Source organism: Pangasianodon hypophthalmus, chromosome 15, assembly GCF_027358585.1.
Source record: "Pangasianodon hypophthalmus isolate fPanHyp1 chromosome 15, fPanHyp1.pri, whole genome shotgun sequence".
NCBI lineage: Eukaryota > Metazoa > Chordata > Actinopteri > Siluriformes > Pangasiidae > Pangasianodon > Pangasianodon hypophthalmus.
In genome coordinates this window covers 20,470,645-20,488,608 of record NC_069724.1, presented here as the reverse complement: position 1 = coordinate 20,488,608, position 17,964 = coordinate 20,470,645, and the positions used below count along the sequence as shown (strand labels likewise).

The window sequence follows — 17,964 nt, the reverse complement described above, 5'->3', positions numbered from 1 at the left end:
TCACAGTCAACTAGCGATGTTGCTCTTTTATTCCAGCGTGCACTGATCATCACCAATGATTCACCTTTATGCCAGCGTAATTTCACACAGCAAGAACAATTCCTGTCTCGTTTGTCAGGGTTCAGCTGTTTCAAGCACATTTGATTCTTTATTAATGCAATTTATTTGTCGTGACTGCAGTAAATAAAGCTGCTTACAAGGCTGCCGTGCCCTGCCGTCATTCGATTCATGCTTTAGTTTTCCTTTATATGAAACTGTAATATACTAGGCTATTTATTTTCAACCACGTAACATCCAGTTCGATTTTTTTATATCACGACCTGCTGCAGGAGAGGTACGGAGGTTTTCTAGCTTTCTGGGCTTTTGTTAGCACTGCATATGTCACCTCTGCTCATCAACTCTGAGTCATATTTGTCAAGTTTCTGCTCTGTCAAGCGCTGATGAGCTCAGTGTTTGTACAGAATGAAGAAGTAGATTTTGCACTCAATTAAATGGGCTGTTACTGCTGTAAGTGCTCCAGTTTTTATCTGCAACAGTGCTTCTGTGAGCTGTCCCTGAGTGTGTGCTGGCACACTACTTAACCGTATTCCTGGAGCTTTAGTTATGTGCATTTTTCCCATTTATGTCCAAACCTTATCCAATTTGCATTTTATGTAGTCCATTAGAAAGCTCTTGTATTGTCTTGCGTGATGCACCGAGGTCTTGCGGCACAGTAGTTTGTCCCACTTTATACACAGGAGACATTCATGACTTAATAACAGCATTGTACTTAGTCCAATAGTGAGGTCCTGTAATGTCTTTTTGATGCATGATGAAATTTCAGCTAAGAGCAGTTTCTGCTATAAAAACAATAAATTGGCAAACTACTGTAACTAATGGAAAAGGAAGGCTACCATAAAAACACTAATAAATGGGCGTATTCCATATAACCAAAAATTACAACATATAATGCTCCGCTGTATAAAGAATGCCTGCTGGAAGTAAAAAAAAAAAAAAACAAAAAACTAGCCTTTATAGTCCAGGAAATATGGTATAAAGTTGATTTGACCAACAGCGCTGTAGTTAGTCCAGTAGTGAATTCCTGTATTATCTTCTTTGATGTGTGTAGTTTCTTGTACCATAACTGCTGTAAAAACACAATAAAATGTCAAACTATTATACGTATTAGTGTAGCGAGGCTAGACATTAATAAATGTGCATATTGTCAATAGCCAAAAATTGCCACAAATGTTTTTCTGTTGTACAAGGAATGCCTGCTGCAAGACAGAAGATGAGCCGTATAGTCCAGAAAACACAGTATAAATTTGACCATCAACAGTGCTGTATTCAGATCAGCACACACCAGTAGTTCAGCTCCACTCTGCCTCCGCCGGGTTGCCAGATGATTGATGATACTAGCATCTATTGTTGAATCCAAACCCTTTCCAGCCAGCAATGGAATGAGACACCATAATGGGATGATTACCCTTTTTTTTTTTTTTTTTTGCACGGTAGAGCTTTGTCCTGTGCTGGCATCTGGCTTTATGGTGCATGTTTCCCAGTGATGGAGGTGTGTGCTGTCAATGCTTTACGTCTCAATTAGCCCCCAGAGAGTCCAGCACCCTAAAAATAGTTAAACATGCTCTCAAACAGCAGGCTTGTTGAGCACTAAACATGCTCTCAGCCTCACATATCAAAAGGAATGGACAAAATGACAGCTTTGGATACCGAAGTCTGAAATAGAATTGTATTTCCAGCCTTAGAGGGAGGTGTAGCATTACAATAAACACAGAGATCAGACATGGAGTACAATTGGGAATGTCCAGAACCTATTCCTATTCCTACCTTTGTTTTTTTTTTTGGTTGTTTTTTTTTTTTTTTTTTAATATAGCTGCCTTTGATACAAGGCTGTAATCAAACTGGCGTGATTGAGTAAACTCCAGGGGCCTGATTCTGACTGCTCTCAGATGCAATTCAGGATTACTGCTGTTACTATCACTGCAAGGCCATTTGAACTTCATTGTGGTTCGTTGTTGTTTCTTACTTACACTGCTTTAGGTTTAGTTCTCTACCTAGTGACGATTTTAACTGCATTTTGCTTGTGCATTATGCTGCCATCCAAATATTGAGCCCATTATTTAAATGAGTACAATAATATTTTGGCTATTTATTAGAACTAGAGAGCTTTTTTTTTTTTCCTGTCTGAACAATCCACTCACTAAAATTGTGCATAGATTTCAGCTGACATTGCCATTGTGCTTTGGATTTAATCTATTCTGTTCACATAAGCAGGGTAGCAACTATACAAACTCAACAATAAATATAATAATTTTGATAATATGATTTCAACCACATTATTGTTTCAAACACAATAATCGAATCACCGATCTTCTGGAGGTCCCTGGACTCCACTTTGGGAACCATGGTGTCAGCTTTGCTCTTCATACTACGCTCAGACAAGGGCACCAATGTTTAGTGCTCAAGTCAACACTGCTATGTAATATAAGAGATCTTGTACACATACTACATACTACATAGCAGGACTGCCAGGATACACACGTTTCCAACATGAAGTGCTGGCAAACCTACGATACAAAATTTGTATTCTTATGTTGTCATATTCCTAGTGTTATTATGTATCTAATTTATTCCCTTGTTGGTGTACATTCACAGCAAACATGGCAGCGCTGTATTATGGGTATTGCATGTTGCCTGATGGGACATACTGCCTGGCACCACCGCCACCTGGCATCGATGCCAGCGCCTATTACAGCTCGATGCCTGCTGGCATGATGCCTGCTCACGCGGCGTCCCCAGCTCCTCCACCACCAGGCACTACTCCTCCTCCTGACTCTGCCATCACAGTCCCATCAGCCCCAACAGCTGCTGCCGCTCTACCCCCTGCGTCTGCTCCCGTGTCTCATGCTACACCTTCTGGTTTCTACAGCACTAGGTATGTGTATCTGACACCTGTAAATACTTCAGTCTATTGGTAAACCATCACATAGGTTTCTACATTACAGTTTATACTTTTAGCTAAGATGGAACATCAAGTAAGCAATGTCTCAAAGTATGGGTTCTTGTTATTTGTTGGATATGTCCAAAACTGCATACTATTATAATAAAAATCTGCTGAATTCTGGAGCATAGCCACAAAACATCTGGTTTTGACGAAATTTGTGTTTCCTGAAAGGAATATACTTTTACATCTCGAAATAAATCCAAAACACCATCTATTGGCTGGTGTGTATTGTCTTTGGTGATCTGCTAATTGCCACCCACTAGTCACCTCTATCATACGACAGTTACCAACCGGGGAGGGTGAAGGGTAACACGTGCTTCCTCCAAGACACGTGAAGCCAGTCGTCGCATCTTTTCGAACTGCCGATCATGGTGGGTCACAAGGCTGTCTGCCCTCTTCCTCATACATGAGCTCTCAGACCCTCACGACTGGCTGTTGTGACTGACAGGGGAGAGGAAGTATGCCATCCCTCCCACCCGGAGAACACGGCCAGTTTTTCTCCCTTGGACTCCTGGCTACGGATGCTGTTGCATCATCAGGATTCAAGCTTGCTATCTTGTGTTGACAGAGCAAATGCTTTTCTGTTGTACCATTCGGGAGCCTGGCATACGAATTTTTAACCCAGTCACACCCAAATTAGTGAATAGAGTGCAAGAGCATTAGCTCTGCCATTTCCATGCGGAATCGGGTTTTTCATCAGTCTTAAGGCTTTGTAAGTCCTAAGACAAATTTGTGTTATTGGAAGCTATTGGATGGATGGTGTAGTTGTTGAGATGATTGACAGCTAGACCTGACAGTCTTGCATCTTGGCTTCCTGATGGCTTTAAGAACCGACCACAGCACAGGGTGCTTTTCCATCATTTCACAGCCTTAAGTGTTTTTAAGGTTTTAAAGTTTGACAGAGTTGGTAACTTGGTGTGCTGATGGAGAAAAGCTGTGTTTTGTTCTGCAGTAAACCTTTCTAATAGTGGGAAGTTTTTGGTAAACGATTCAACCGTGAAACTTGGGTATGTTCTCAATGAATATGGGTGTGGCATCTGGTGGACACACTCTTCCTGTCCCTCTTCAAAAGCATGACCCAGAGGCCGATGTTTAATATGGCTAACTTTTGGCTTCATTTCAGCACACAGTATTTGAATCGACAGTGCTGCCTTATGTTGTCCACCGCATATACATTCCTCAGGTTGCCATGACAACTAAGCACTGCTTATAGCTGCATCCTAGATTGGATAGAACCATACACTCAAATACATCAAATACACCTTCTACAGTAATGATGCATCGTTTTGTGCAGTGATACCGCAGATCGTTTTTGAGTTGCACCCTGTTCTAAATATTTGCATAAAAGTGCTTGATAAAGAATGACTCATATTTTTAATTTACCAAGGTTTTCTGGAAACTGACTTCAAATTGGCAAGCCATCCAAACATTCCCTTCATCCTCTCTGTCTGTCTCTGTCTCTCTCGTTCAGCTCTTCCACTCCTCAGGCGAGTGTTAGCCAGACTTCTTCTTCAGCTGCAGCGATCATCCCTCCGCCACCAGACATCCAGCCTGTCATCGATAAGCTGGCTGAATATGTAGCCAGAAACGGTGTGAAGTTTGAGAGCAGCGTGCGTGCTAAAAATGACCCACGGTAAGCACCTTAATCCTGTCCCTCTCTCCACGGTTCTTACGTTATTTTATTTTTTAGTTAAATAATCCACAGAGGTTGTGTGTAATAAGTAAGGAATAAAACACGACATACTGCATACTGTTATAGGAAAACAATCAAAGGTGGAGTGGTGTGATGCAACTGGATGCACTTCCTGAACAGAACTTCCTCAAGTGTTTTATTCCCTTTATACCACAGAAAGCTGCAATTCTTTAGATTCACAAACGTGTCTTTTTTTTTTTTATCTGTTTATAGTTACATTTAATGCTATCCATACCTGTTCTTGTAGTGGAAAACTTACCTTACGTCTGACTGTTATAAAGTGCTGACAGTAGAGACTCCTTCCAAAAAAAAAAATGTCACTATGTCATTGATTACAAATGTTTTTAATATTCATGCCTTACCAAGTTCCAGTGTTAGGTGTTACCACAGAAATAATAACATATTAGAAAGAGCACATTAATATAAGCCTTGCAGTCCGCACTACTGTCAGAGGTGTTGTTATACAAAATTAATCAACAGCACAGTGGTATAATAATAAAAAATTAATAGCTGATATGTGTTTGTTATGTGTCCAAAGGTTTGACTTCCTGCAGTCTTGGCACCAGTATAACACTTACTATGAATTCAAGAAGCACTACTTCATGCAGAAAGAAGCCTCAAACCTGCCTCAGGTATTTTTACCTTTCATTTCTTACCCTTGCCTCTACAGTGTGTGCTCGTTTTTTTTTTTTTTTTTTTTTCTGTTCATGATAGCATGTTGATAAAACTTGTCTGTCAGGTATGACCCTTTTTGTTGCGCACTTTCATTAAAAGTACAAACCAGTTTCATCAAACATCCTTTCAACACATTTAGTATTCAGTTTGCCTTTATAGTACGCAGTTGTACAAGAGTAATGATTTATATTCCCACTATCTGGAGAATGGGTTTCCCTTTTGAGTATTGTTTCTCTCAAGGCTGCTTCTTCCTTATCATTATCGAGATTTTCCTTGCCACTGTCGCCTCCGGCTTGCTCATTAGGCATCGAAATCTGCATCCTGTAATACCTAGTGGACACTACTCGACTTTCAATATCTCAGAAACTCTGTACTGCTCGCGACTACATGACTGTTGTTCTGTTGTAGGAGTGTGCACACTGCACGAGCGATTGCAGACGAGACTCACACACTACACGATCTTTCTTTCACTTGGAGAGACGAAGCGTGTCTAATCCCCAAATTCCACTTTGTCACGAAAATAATATCATGTGATGAAGCAACCGGCTGGGATAGTCGTTGTTTGTGCATTATTTTGTATCTAAACAAGAAAAAAAGAGAAATAATAGAAAAATGTGGTAGAATGATTGGGTGTGGAGATGTTAGCGCTGATGATCGTCTGTCCTGCAAAGAGAACTGGAGGTATAATCCAAAGAACCACAGTCATGTTTGTTTATCTTTTTTCTGTTTCTAACAACCATTTGGGTATGACATGCCAAGCAATTTCTTATCGAAGCCTTATTATCGCGCCTACAATAGTTTCCTCTCGGACTCCCGTTGGCTGTTGATCATCAATGTTCTTGCTCCTTGTCACACTACAAAATTCAAGAATTTCTATTTCCCAAAATATAAACAAAGCCAAATATAAACCACTGCAGTTGTGCCTACTCAGTTACTAAGCATGAAAGAATGAACAACATCTTTCTTTGTTCTGCGAGCTTCGTATCTGACTGCTTGTTTGCATCCGCATGAAAGTGAAAACCTCCCCGTTGTGCAGCAGGATCCCAGTCCAGAATCCACCATCTTCTCAGTAACCCTTCTGGCAAGCTTTCTTTAAAAAAAAAAAAAAAAAGAAGAAGAAGAAAATACTGCCCCCCCCTATTTATATCTGTATTTGTATTACTTTAGAACACTTTACCTGTTGAGTCTGAATAATGTATTCGCATTCAGTTACGTCCCTTATACATACTGATGTCATTGAATTAGTCATCACGGGGCTGTGTGATGTTAAAATTGCTCTTCAGACAGAATAATGTCCTGTTCTGTCAGCTGTTTTTGTCTCCATCTCACATTTGATTGACTGTATTGCTCGCTATATGTTGTTTTGTCAAACTATGTTTGAAATCTCATTTTGTTCCCTGAATGCGTGTATAATTTTCAGACTAGTGCAATCCATGCTAGATCCACTGCGTCCCTCCAATATCTATTTTCCTGCACATTTATTTTTTCGACCAAAGCATAACGCCCATAATGGCAAATATGACATTACAAATTCGTTATGCTCAGCATACCAGCCATTTCCATTTCATTAGTGTCCTTCAGCTCACTAGTTATTCTAAATGGATATAGCAGGGACGTGGACTTATTTTTAGAGCTTGAGATTGTAAAACAAAATATTAAGGGTTAAGTGTGACACACGGAGACAGATTTATAAAGCTATTTGCTTAAAGTGTGCTAAGTGGCCAATTTATATTCTGTAGCAACCAGAGCTAATAATGCTGTAGTAAATAAATGAATGAGCTGGAGAGGTGAGTAGGTTTTTTTTTTTTTCCTTGAAAGTTAATAAGTGTACTCCTTCATCTAATGTTCTGTATGCCTGATTTTGAAGATGTGCCTTACATGATTGAGAAATCATTGAGCTTTCAGGTGAATTTGCTTTTCTCCGAATCAATTTTTCTGTTAGTAGAGTCAGAAGTGTTTATTAGCCAAATTGACAGAAAAGAGGAAATGCCAGTCTTGCAATTAGAAGTAAATCAGGTCTAGGTATGTGTCAATAATCGCTTTTACAATATGCCATGGTAATCAGGATACACACTAAATTAATATGGATTTTTTCCCCTTGTGGTAAATGTGCCAGCATAGGCACCGTCTTTATCCTGCGTTTGTGCTACTGTGATATCTTTTTTTTTTTTTTCCCAATTTGGAAGACAGCATGAATGCTAAGTCCTGCTAGGATTACTTATTTTAACAAAATCTGAGGGAGATTTCTCTTTTAAAGTCTGTTTACTGCATGATTTCTCATCCTGCTCAAATCCTTGTCCACCACACCTTTCAAAAGCTGCATGTCTTTAAAAACTGCATAATCCACAAGTCCGACGTCAGAGCACATTATCTCCTTACCCAAGTAGGCTGCTGGGGTCGCTCGTGAAAAGACGATGTGGAAGTACACAGCTAAATTATTCATTTTCATATTTTCATAGTTTATCATAATCATATTTTTGCCTTAAGTTGAAATAAAACCATTTTAGTTCGGGGTAATGTGATATGGCCCATATGAAGTTCTAAGAAGTTGATTATTCTCCAATAACAGCATGTCTTAAAGTGTTTTATTAACAGTTTCACCTTATTTATGAAGGATCAGCATGCTGTATGTTTTACCAGTGGGTTTAATGCAGTGGAACGTCTGCAAAAACAAGTTTGTTCCTGTTATCACTTAATGCACTTCCTTTAATATGTTAATGCAATCTATGCGCTTCGGTGATTGTTAGAGTTTCTATACTAACGACTTACACAGGGACATGTATAGGGAACGCTCCAACTAGAAGGATTAAAACGCTTATGTAATTGTTGATATGGTGAGGTTTGCTATGAGGAGACGTTTATGTAGCATTTAGGAAAAATTCATTTGTCACATGCATAACCATACACACTACGACATACAGTGAAATGCTTTATACAGCTGTTCTGACATAAAAAAAAAGAAAATATAGAAAAATATTAAATATAAAGAGAAATATAAAGAAAAATATTAAATATAAGAAAAATATATACATAAATATATATATGAAGGGATTTAAAAAAAAAAAAAGTAGTGGAAGTATTGTCCAGTGTCAGAGCTTTGTAACAGTCAGAGATAAAGCTGTAACTTTGTTGTTATTGTTAATGACATTGTTAGTAGTAAGTAGTACTAATAACTATTGCTAGTAGGAGTGATAATAGTAGTAATAATTGTAGTAGTTGGAATAACTAGTAGCAGTAACAGAATGAGTAATATTAGTACTAAAAGACTGCCATAATCCAAAAAAAAAAAAAAAAAAACACTCAGGTGCAAAACACGCTTGATAAACCCTATTAAATGCTAGTAGTAGTAGTTGCAATAATAATACTAGTAGTAATATTAGTAATAGTATTAATAGCAATAGTTGTAGTAGTAATATTAGCAGTAGTAGTAATATTAAAAAAGTGCCATAATCGTGAAAAAGTGTAGCCCAAAACACACTCAGTAAACCCATTAAACTCTAGTAGCAGTATTGAAGGAGAAGGAGGAAAACTAGTAATAATAGTAATAGTGGTAGAAATAGTAGTAATAATGGTCATAGTTGTAGTAGCAGTAGTAATATTAAAATACTGCCATAATCATGAAAAAAGTGTAGCCCAATACATACTCATTAAACCCTATTAAGCCATACTACTACTAGTAGTAGTAGTAGTAGTAGTAGTAAGGGGAGGAGGAGGACTAGTAGTACTAATAGTAATAGTGGTAGAAATTCTACTAATAATAGTAATCATATCACTTAGTAGTAATATCAATAATAGAAGTAATAGTAGTTTCTCTGTGGTTTTTTTTTTTTTTTTGTCTTGTTAAAAGAGAAAATGAGAGACTGGTGAGTGAATGACTGTTTATAGCTGTCATAATATTAATCACTATAATAGTAATCACCCTGCCATGTTTAATTCCTGAAATATTCAGCCATCCTCTTAGCAGCCCACTCTCAGAGCCAGTTCAGAGAGGCTTCGATTGCCAGGAGGATGGCTTTAGGGTGAAGACTCAAGAGACTGCTGTAGGTGAAAGCAGGGTCACTATCAGACCTTAGAACACAACAGACCTGTCTCCTGATGATCTGACATCTACAAGGGTCATGTCTGGATAAGAGACCATAGTAGTACCTTCTTCACCTTGAGCATACCTTGGCCAGACAACAGACATTGCAGCTCCTGAGATACGAGAGAAAGTGAGAGAGTCGGCGCGAAAAGGTGAAACTGATTTAATCAAGGAAAAGGCGAGAGGAGGGAATTTGAGTTATAGTGAAGTGAAAATGGGAAGAATGGACCATTCTTCTTAGCACAGCTGTACAGAAACAGCAAACATGTCTGGTCTTATTTGTAGATTCTCCTTGCAATTTCTCTTTTTCGGAGACTGTGATGTGATGGGTTCTCTGTCTAACAATTCTGCTTTGGTTAATTTTCCTCACCTGTCCCTAGCCTTTTGAAGCTTAATCAGTGTAATTTGCTTTCTGTGTCTACCAGTGTAAATTAGATGTCTAGCTCAATTAAACATTGTGTCAATAAGGATGTGATCCTGTTAGCTACCAATTTCATCAGACTTGTACACACCTTTTCAGTTCTGGTGTCTATTCATGTCTTTATTTCCCAAGTCTTGTTATGAATATACTTCTTATTATTCCTAGTCATTTTATTAATATAATTTGAAGTTTAGTGTTATAATGTAGTGTAATCTCACTGTTTGATATTGCTGAAAAGAGAAATGATCTTCCTTCCATTTAATGGTGAAACTCAGTATGAGTTAATTCAGTCTGTTTATAGCAGTGCTATGGTGCGTGGCTGTAAAGACCACAGATCGTGGCACAGCTTGTACTGGAGTTTTCCCTTTTGAGTCTGGCTCCTCTCAAGGTTTCTTCCTCATAACATGTCAGGGAGTTTTTCTTTGCCAACATCACCTCTGGCTTGCTCATTAGGGATAAATTTATACATTTAAAATTTATATCCGGAATGTATATATTTCTGCTTTGTGACGATGTCCATTGTTAAAAGTGTTTTACACATAGAATTGAATTGAATACTGATAACGTGTGCTAGGCTTGTGACATTGTGTGAAAATATACCATCATGCAATTGCGCCCTTAATCAACTGCCCATTGCCGATCATCAGGAATGGTGTGGGTATAGAGTTCACCCAGTGTATTTTGGGCAAACACATTTTCTTTTAATAATAATTATGGCAGTATTTTTGCAGTATTTTAGTATTATTACTTGTATCTCCGTTACTTTGTCCCTGGAGGACTAGTGGTTAGGCCATGGTGCTCTCATCACTGCGGCCTGGGTTCGATTCGCAGCCAGGGATCCATGACGGTGCACCCCCAGTGCTGGTCTCAAGCCCTGATAAAACTGGGGAGGATTCCATCAAAAGAATTTTGAATACTCCAAATGGTTTGTCCGTAATGGGCAATCAAATCTGACAGCGAAGCCGCCAAACAGGAAGTGAAGCTGTATCTCAGCAACGACTTTGCACACTGACAGAAGACTTGGTAGGCAGCTTCAGGACCATGACCTGAGGCTATGCAACAAATTTTGTGCCAGTGCCACCTACTGGTCAGAAGTTACAATAACGTGCTAAAAATGCTTACATCTAACTGCCATTTTTGCCAGTCCTCCAAATTTTGTCCAATCTTCACCAAATCTGGCTCACATCATCTTCAGACCTGTCTAATCAACTGTCTACTGCCATTCTAGCTGTTCAATGTGCTATTACACAGACAAAACATGACTGACAGGGTTTAATATCAAACAGCATTTTTATTGAGCATTTTTCAATAAAGAAAACAAGCACAGTATAAGACAGATATAAGTTTGGTGCAGATACTTGCACAAAGTGGAGAAAAAGGCCCAGGCTGATGAGGAAAAAAAACATAAATACCTTAGATGTTTTTAAATTGCAAGAAGAAGAAAATTTTTCAGGTCAGAGCAGTAGCAATCACGACCACAGGTCAAAGTAGCAACAGACAACACCACAGGTGGCAGCAGTAGTGACAGCTGCAGCAGACATGCCACCCTGCTGCCCATTTGTTCATCTAGACCTTTCCTTCTACAGTCAGAGAATTCAACCACTGTCCGTGGTCAAAATATACACATCATGAGTGAAACTACAAAGCATATGAATCTCTTGAATCCCTTTGCCTAAAGTTATGGCTCTGCTTTCCTGTGATTGCTTAGGCAACAATTGTAGCGCATCTGTGAATGTGCAGCTCACCGAGTCTGGGTGCTTGGCCCCCGAAAATGCTGCTTGCAGCTTATTATTATTATTATTATTATTATTATACTATTACAGTATTACTACTACTACTATTATTAGTACTAGTACTTCTGCTACCACTATTACTATTAGTACTTCTACTACTACTACTATTATTATTATTATTATTGTTGTTGTTGTTGTTACTCCTCCTCCTCCTCCTCTTACTACTACTACTACAACTTCTACTAGTACTAGTGCTACTAGGGTTTAGTAGGGTTTGCAGTGTGTGTTTTGGGCCTACAGTTTTTCTTCATGATTATGGCACTATTTTAGTACTACTATTACTATTACTGCTACTCCTACTCCTACTACAATTATTCCTACTACTACAAATACTGTTACTGTTATTACTTCTACTTGTAATAGTTATTAGTACTACTGATGCCACTACCAACAGCAACAACATGTGAAGGGCTTTTATATATAAGAGAGTGAAATAGCCTTATTGTTGGCACTCTCATCAGCTCAGTATGATTGTGAGTGAAAGAAAAATTCGTTCTGAATTCATGGTGCATCCAGGCCTAGCTTAGACTAGTTTCCTTTGAATTTGATAAAGAGAAAGTCACAAGTTCACAGAACGGACAGAGAGAGCCTTAAGCCAACATGATTTAGTTAGTTTTGTGTGCGTGATTGAGGCACATTTCTGCTCTTCTCATTACTGATAGATGCTATGACACTTACTGGTACAGATCTTGACTGCGCCAGAGAGTCCTAGGCATGGTTTAATATCATACAGCCATTTATTAGTATAATATTCCTGTTCCTCTATGTGAATCTAGCCCAATAAGTCTGTTTACGAACACTTGGATTATTGAGAGTGAATATGAATGTGCTAGTTTATTCATTTGTTGCAGTATTTACGGCTTAGTGTGTGCCACTTGAGAGAATACCCTATTGATTCGGATTTCACTGGCTTTCAAACAGCTGCAAATGATGCAAATGATCTGACCACATTTTGTTTTTTTTCCCTCCATTCCCTCCATGCAGAGTCTTATAAAGGGTCCCACTCAGAAAGGGTGCTGTGTCCTCAGGCTGGGTGCTGTGTCCTCAGGCTGGAAAGTATTATTCAATAAGATTTAGGCTCTCATCTTGAGTTGAAAATCAATTTCATTTGACATCAAGTAATTACTATGACCTGAAAATTATGCAGGTCGTAAAACTTTGTACTCGCTCTTAATTGCAGTCAGGACTCAATACTGAACTCTTACCTGCTTTCAGTAGTGGAACATTCAAGCTTTTAATTCTGCTTTTTTTTTTAATGTGTCAATTTGGGAATTATCAAAAGAATACATGCTCTCTAAAGTGTCTTACAATAAACATTTTTTTAATGTCTTTTTTTTCCCTCCCATCCCGTTTTTTAATGCCTAATTCACCCAAATGTTCAGGCACATTTGTCATTAGTGCTTTTATTTTACGCTTGGAAAGCAGAAATCTGTTGCGTGATTTTTATCAAACCATGATTTTTTTTTTTTTTAATGTCTTAAATATACACAGAAGAAAAAAAATCAGTAGTATATGAGATCTGTTGTGTCTGATCTACTTTCTTGTTCTTTTTACTCCTCTAAAATGGCTATGCAGTGGACTATCTTACTTATGAAAACGTTCAGAAATGCAGAAAAGTTTAGTAATAATTCAACTTAGGGCACAGGAAGGGACAGCTTTAACTAGATGAAGACCAGCACCACTACATAATGTCTCTCCAGTCAGTGACCACATAAAGCCTGGTAGTGCATGTGTTCTGAAAGTCAGAGTTTAATAGCCAGATGTCCCTTTTTACTATTTCAGAGTCATAAACAAGCAGTCGCTTAAGGATTCTGGTCAAACATCTACACTAGGACACTACGTCTTTTTGTAACACTGTTCTTGATGGCTCTTCATGTTCTGTTGAAGCGTCTGTTGATGAAGTTGCATGCAGACTGCCATGTTTTCACCCTTCTTGGTTGCATCATTAATCTGCCCTGCATTATGTAATCAAGCTGTCCAGCAGCTTCCCATCTCTCAATAAATAAGCTTGGTTTTTGGTTCTCAGGATCAAGGCTCATTAGGTTTGGCCCATGTGTGGTGAAGCGAAATGTCCGGCATGGACAATTCTAATGGAACATGGAGATATTTTTCCCAGGCTCATGTATAAACCTGAAATTGACCATGCCTTATAATATATATTAAGAATATATACGTATTCATTCTCTGCCATCTAAGAAGAATACCTGTACACCTGATTATTTCATGCATGTGGAGGCAGTGCAGTGCATAAAAACATGCAGGTACAGGTCAAGAGCTTCAGTTAATGTTCATATCAAACATCAGAATGGGAGGGAAAAAGTGAGCTCAGTGACTTGTGCAGTGGCACGATTGTTGGTGCCGGAATGGGACTTATTTCAGTATTTCAGAAACTGCTGATCTCCTGGGATTATCACACACAACAGTCTATAGAGTTTACACAGAATGGGGGGAAAAAAAAACATCCAGTGAGCAGCAGTCCTGCGGGTGGAAATGCCTTGTTGATGAGAGAGATCAGAGGAGAATGGCCAGCCTGGTTCAAGCCAACAGGAAAGCTACTGTAACTCAAATAACCACTCTTTACAAATACAGTGAGCAGAAAAGCATCTCAGAACGCACACCATGCCAAACCTTGAGGTAGATGGGCCGAAACCTGACAGCTGAAGATTGGAAAAAAGACCAGGCGATGTTTTTTCCAGTCTTCAGCTGTCCAGTTTTGGTGAGCCTGTGCCCGCTCTAGCCTCACATTCCTGTTCTTGACTGACAGGAGTGAAGTCTAATGTGGTCTTCTGCTGTTGTAGGCTGTCCACCTCAAGGTTTGGCATGTTATGTTCTGATATGCTGCATGCATAATGTTTTCTTGTATCTGTCATCATCTTTACTATATGTACATAATATAACAACTTTCATATCATGTAATTTGTCCATATTGTGCAGCTCTAAGGTTTACCATCATTTACGACCATTAAGTGTTCTTAGTTCTGCTTTTTTTTTTTCCTCATCAGCCTGCACATCTCTCAAAAAAGCACATCTCCCGTGTGCTTTTTTTTAGATTTTCGAATGAAAGACATAATATGTCATGAATAATAAGACATAAAAGAGCGAAAGACACATTAATGTCCAAAGTGCCCCTTTGCCAGTTTAATGATTTGCAGTCATCGGCTCACAAACCTAATCACTGCCTTAAAGCATCAAGAAGACCATTCTGCATTTTAATTGTTCCTACTCCATAGGGATCTTAGGGATGTTAGCTTAGTGTGAAGAAGTATCAAACCCGAGAACGCTTTAATAAACAGAAGTCCACATTTGAGAGGCGTACTGTGATATGATATGCAGTCTTTGATCATTAGTAAATAAATAAATGTGGCTGAGTGAAAGTGTAAAAGTGATTATAAACCCTGAGGGCCTGAGACAGCTGTGTTGACAGCTAGCTTGTTAGTTCCAGCACTAGTTCTGCTATATGAAAGCCTGTGAATAGTAACATGCAAACACACCCACACACACACACTTTACAGTACGTGACCACATGTAGATTTTTCGCTTTCTCTGGTATGATAAGCCTTGTACCCAACATTTTTCCCCTGTAGCAACTAGAGTCACACTTATTACCATGCGGTAAACTGTTGGATTCTATAACGTTTGATTCTTTTGATTTAATAGGCCAACGTTGTGTTTTGCATGTAGGCGAAACAACTCATGTGCTAGCATGACTCGAATGGGTGAGACACACACAGTGGCCGCACAGATAAAGTGCAAAACCTTAGAATTAGGACTAGAATTTGACAGGTTAGAATACCAAATGCTTAATTCTAAAGGAAAATATTGTCCAAAACAGAGATCGGGTTTAAACGCATGAAAAACACCGTAACTTCGTGAATTAATGCTGCTAATGGTACATGTGACACGGATCTCTGTCTTCTCCCTGTCTAATATACTACTATGAATACTCCTACTATTACTACTTCTGCTAGGGTTTACTAGGGTTGACCCAGTGTGTACTGGGCCTACACTTTTCTTCATGATTACGACAGTATTTAAAAACTACTGTTACTACTACTGCTGATGAGCTATAATAGAGTTTACCCAATGTGTTTTTGATCATCTTCCTCATGAATATGACAGTATTTTACTAGTACTACTAAAACTACTTCTACTAATACTATTACTGCAGCTACTATTACTACTGCTGGTACTATTACCACTACTGCTGCTGCTGCTGCTACTACTACTGCTACTTCTACTAGGATATGATAGGGTTTACCCAGTGTGTTTCTAGTCATTTTCTTTATGAATATGACAGTATTTTATTACTGCTAATGTTACTACTACTACTACTAATATGGTTTGCCCAGTGTATTTTGGGTCATTTTCTTCATGAATATGACAGGATTTTACTACTAGGACTAAACTGCTACTTCTACTGATGCTGCTACTATTACTATTACTACTACTTCTACAACAACAGCAGCAACTACTACTACTGTTACTACAACTACTACTACTACTCCTACTACTGTTCCTACTAGTAATAGCTTTAGTAGGGTTTACCCAGTGGGTTTTGGGTCAGTTTTTTCATGAATATGACAGTATTTTACTACTACTACTACTATTACTCCTGCTATTACTACTAGTACTAACAACAACAACAATAAGAAGAAGAAGATATAGTGGAAATTGTAGAAAATGTAGAAAACAGAAGAAAAATGTGCCATTAATTACACGTTCGTTGAGTGGCGCTTAATTGCAGTGCACTTTTCTGTCTTGCAGTATTGTACTATAACTCACATTTTATGCGTGTTCTTCATCCTATGTGGCTCTATGTGGCTCCACTGTGATTTCTGCACATAAATGAAACCATGTTTGAATTACTTAGTTATTGGTTTTATTTAAGAGCTTGGCGTTAATGAAAGTGAGAAATTGTATTTTAGCACTCACAGTCTGAGCTTCAGGTGTTCAGTGACTTTGGTCTGTGTGTGCATTTGCCAAGAATTGTGATACTACACCACATAGTTTTCATATGGTTTTCGAAATGTTAAAGAATACCTATATTTTATTTGTTTTTAACCCCATTATTTTGGAAGATTCAGTGTTGGCACAGTGATCCATGGTTTTACATCTCCAGCGTCCCCAGTTTGATCCTGAGCTCAGGTTACTGTCTGTATGGAGTTTCACATGTTGTTCCAGTGTTCGCATGGGTTTCCTCTGGGTTCTCTGGTTTCCTTCCACCTTCCTAAACCATGCGAATGCTTCGAGTAGCGTGCATGAGTACATCCAAGGGTGTACATGTTTATAGTTCAGTGCATTCGTTCTGTCAGTAGTGATAACATGGATCATGACATCATCTATGACTTCCAAAGTTATAAAAAAGAATATTCCATCATTTCCTTGCTTTTCTGGAGGAAGTTTCTATTCTCGTTACAAATACGTTTAAATTTAATTCACTATGAGTAGGGAATTGAATTTATTTTCAACGCCTGATATGGAAAGAGTTGTATTTCAAATACGAACTAATAGGGGATGGTGGGTTTTCAGAGAGGAATCTTTCGACTTCACTGACAATTTCCACGGAAGCAGGACGTTAAGGATATTTTGGACAAACGTCTTTCATCAACACTGGAAGCTAAATGCTTCCGAAGGTGTTCTGTAAATAAAGTGTTCTATTCAGGTTACTTACATTCCGGTCCAAATCGAATCTCAAATCACCAACATCAAGGTCCCTACTCAGCCGCTCCAGTGTTGTTTTTGATTTGTACTGGTTGATGATCAAATAAAATCTCAGCTTTCATACTGTGGCAACAATTTGGAGAGAAAAAAAGGCCTCGGTCTTCTTCTTTGCCCCTTGTTCCCATCCTCTTTTTAATTACTGAGTCACTGGTAGATGAATTTCTCACAATTTCTTACCTCAGGAAAGTGCCATTATGCAGTCTGTGTATGTTTATCAGCACTCCTGGCTGAAAAAAAAAAAGAGAGAGAGATTTGCTTAATGTGTGGTTAAATGTACTAATTTGTTTTATAGCTAAAAATATTCTGCCTACAGTGCTCTCTTTTTTTCCAAAATGTTTTTCAGAAATTCACGTTGTTCTTCTTTGTAGCATTGTATAGTTCTGGATTAAAGTAACTCTAAATGATGGTGCAGGTCACAAGTGGATTTTGACATTTAAAGCCCGGGATGAGTGAAGCTTTGTAAACGTGCGCACACAAACCAAATCCTCTGGGATTTCCCTCTGCAATGACTTTCAAGACATAAAAACATGACAACCACGGTTCCGTTCGACAGCAGATCATTGCGGAGATTTGTGTATC

General features: G+C 38.5%; 1 protein-coding gene across 3 annotated transcripts in view; it reads left to right on the top strand.

The window, feature by feature from the left end:
- Positions 1 to 17,964, top strand: part of sfswap (splicing factor SWAP) — a 104,568-nt gene that overhangs the window by 22,492 nt on the left and 64,112 nt on the right. For all 3 annotated transcript variants that reach the window (XM_026928787.3, XM_026928788.3, XM_026928786.3), the window contains exons 8-10: positions 2,653 to 2,932; positions 4,473 to 4,634; positions 5,233 to 5,326. In XM_026928787.3, the coding sequence (XP_026784588.1) occupies positions 2,653 to 2,932; positions 4,473 to 4,634; positions 5,233 to 5,326 (536 nt within the window). The remainder of the gene's footprint in view (positions 1 to 2,652; positions 2,933 to 4,472; positions 4,635 to 5,232; positions 5,327 to 17,964) is intronic.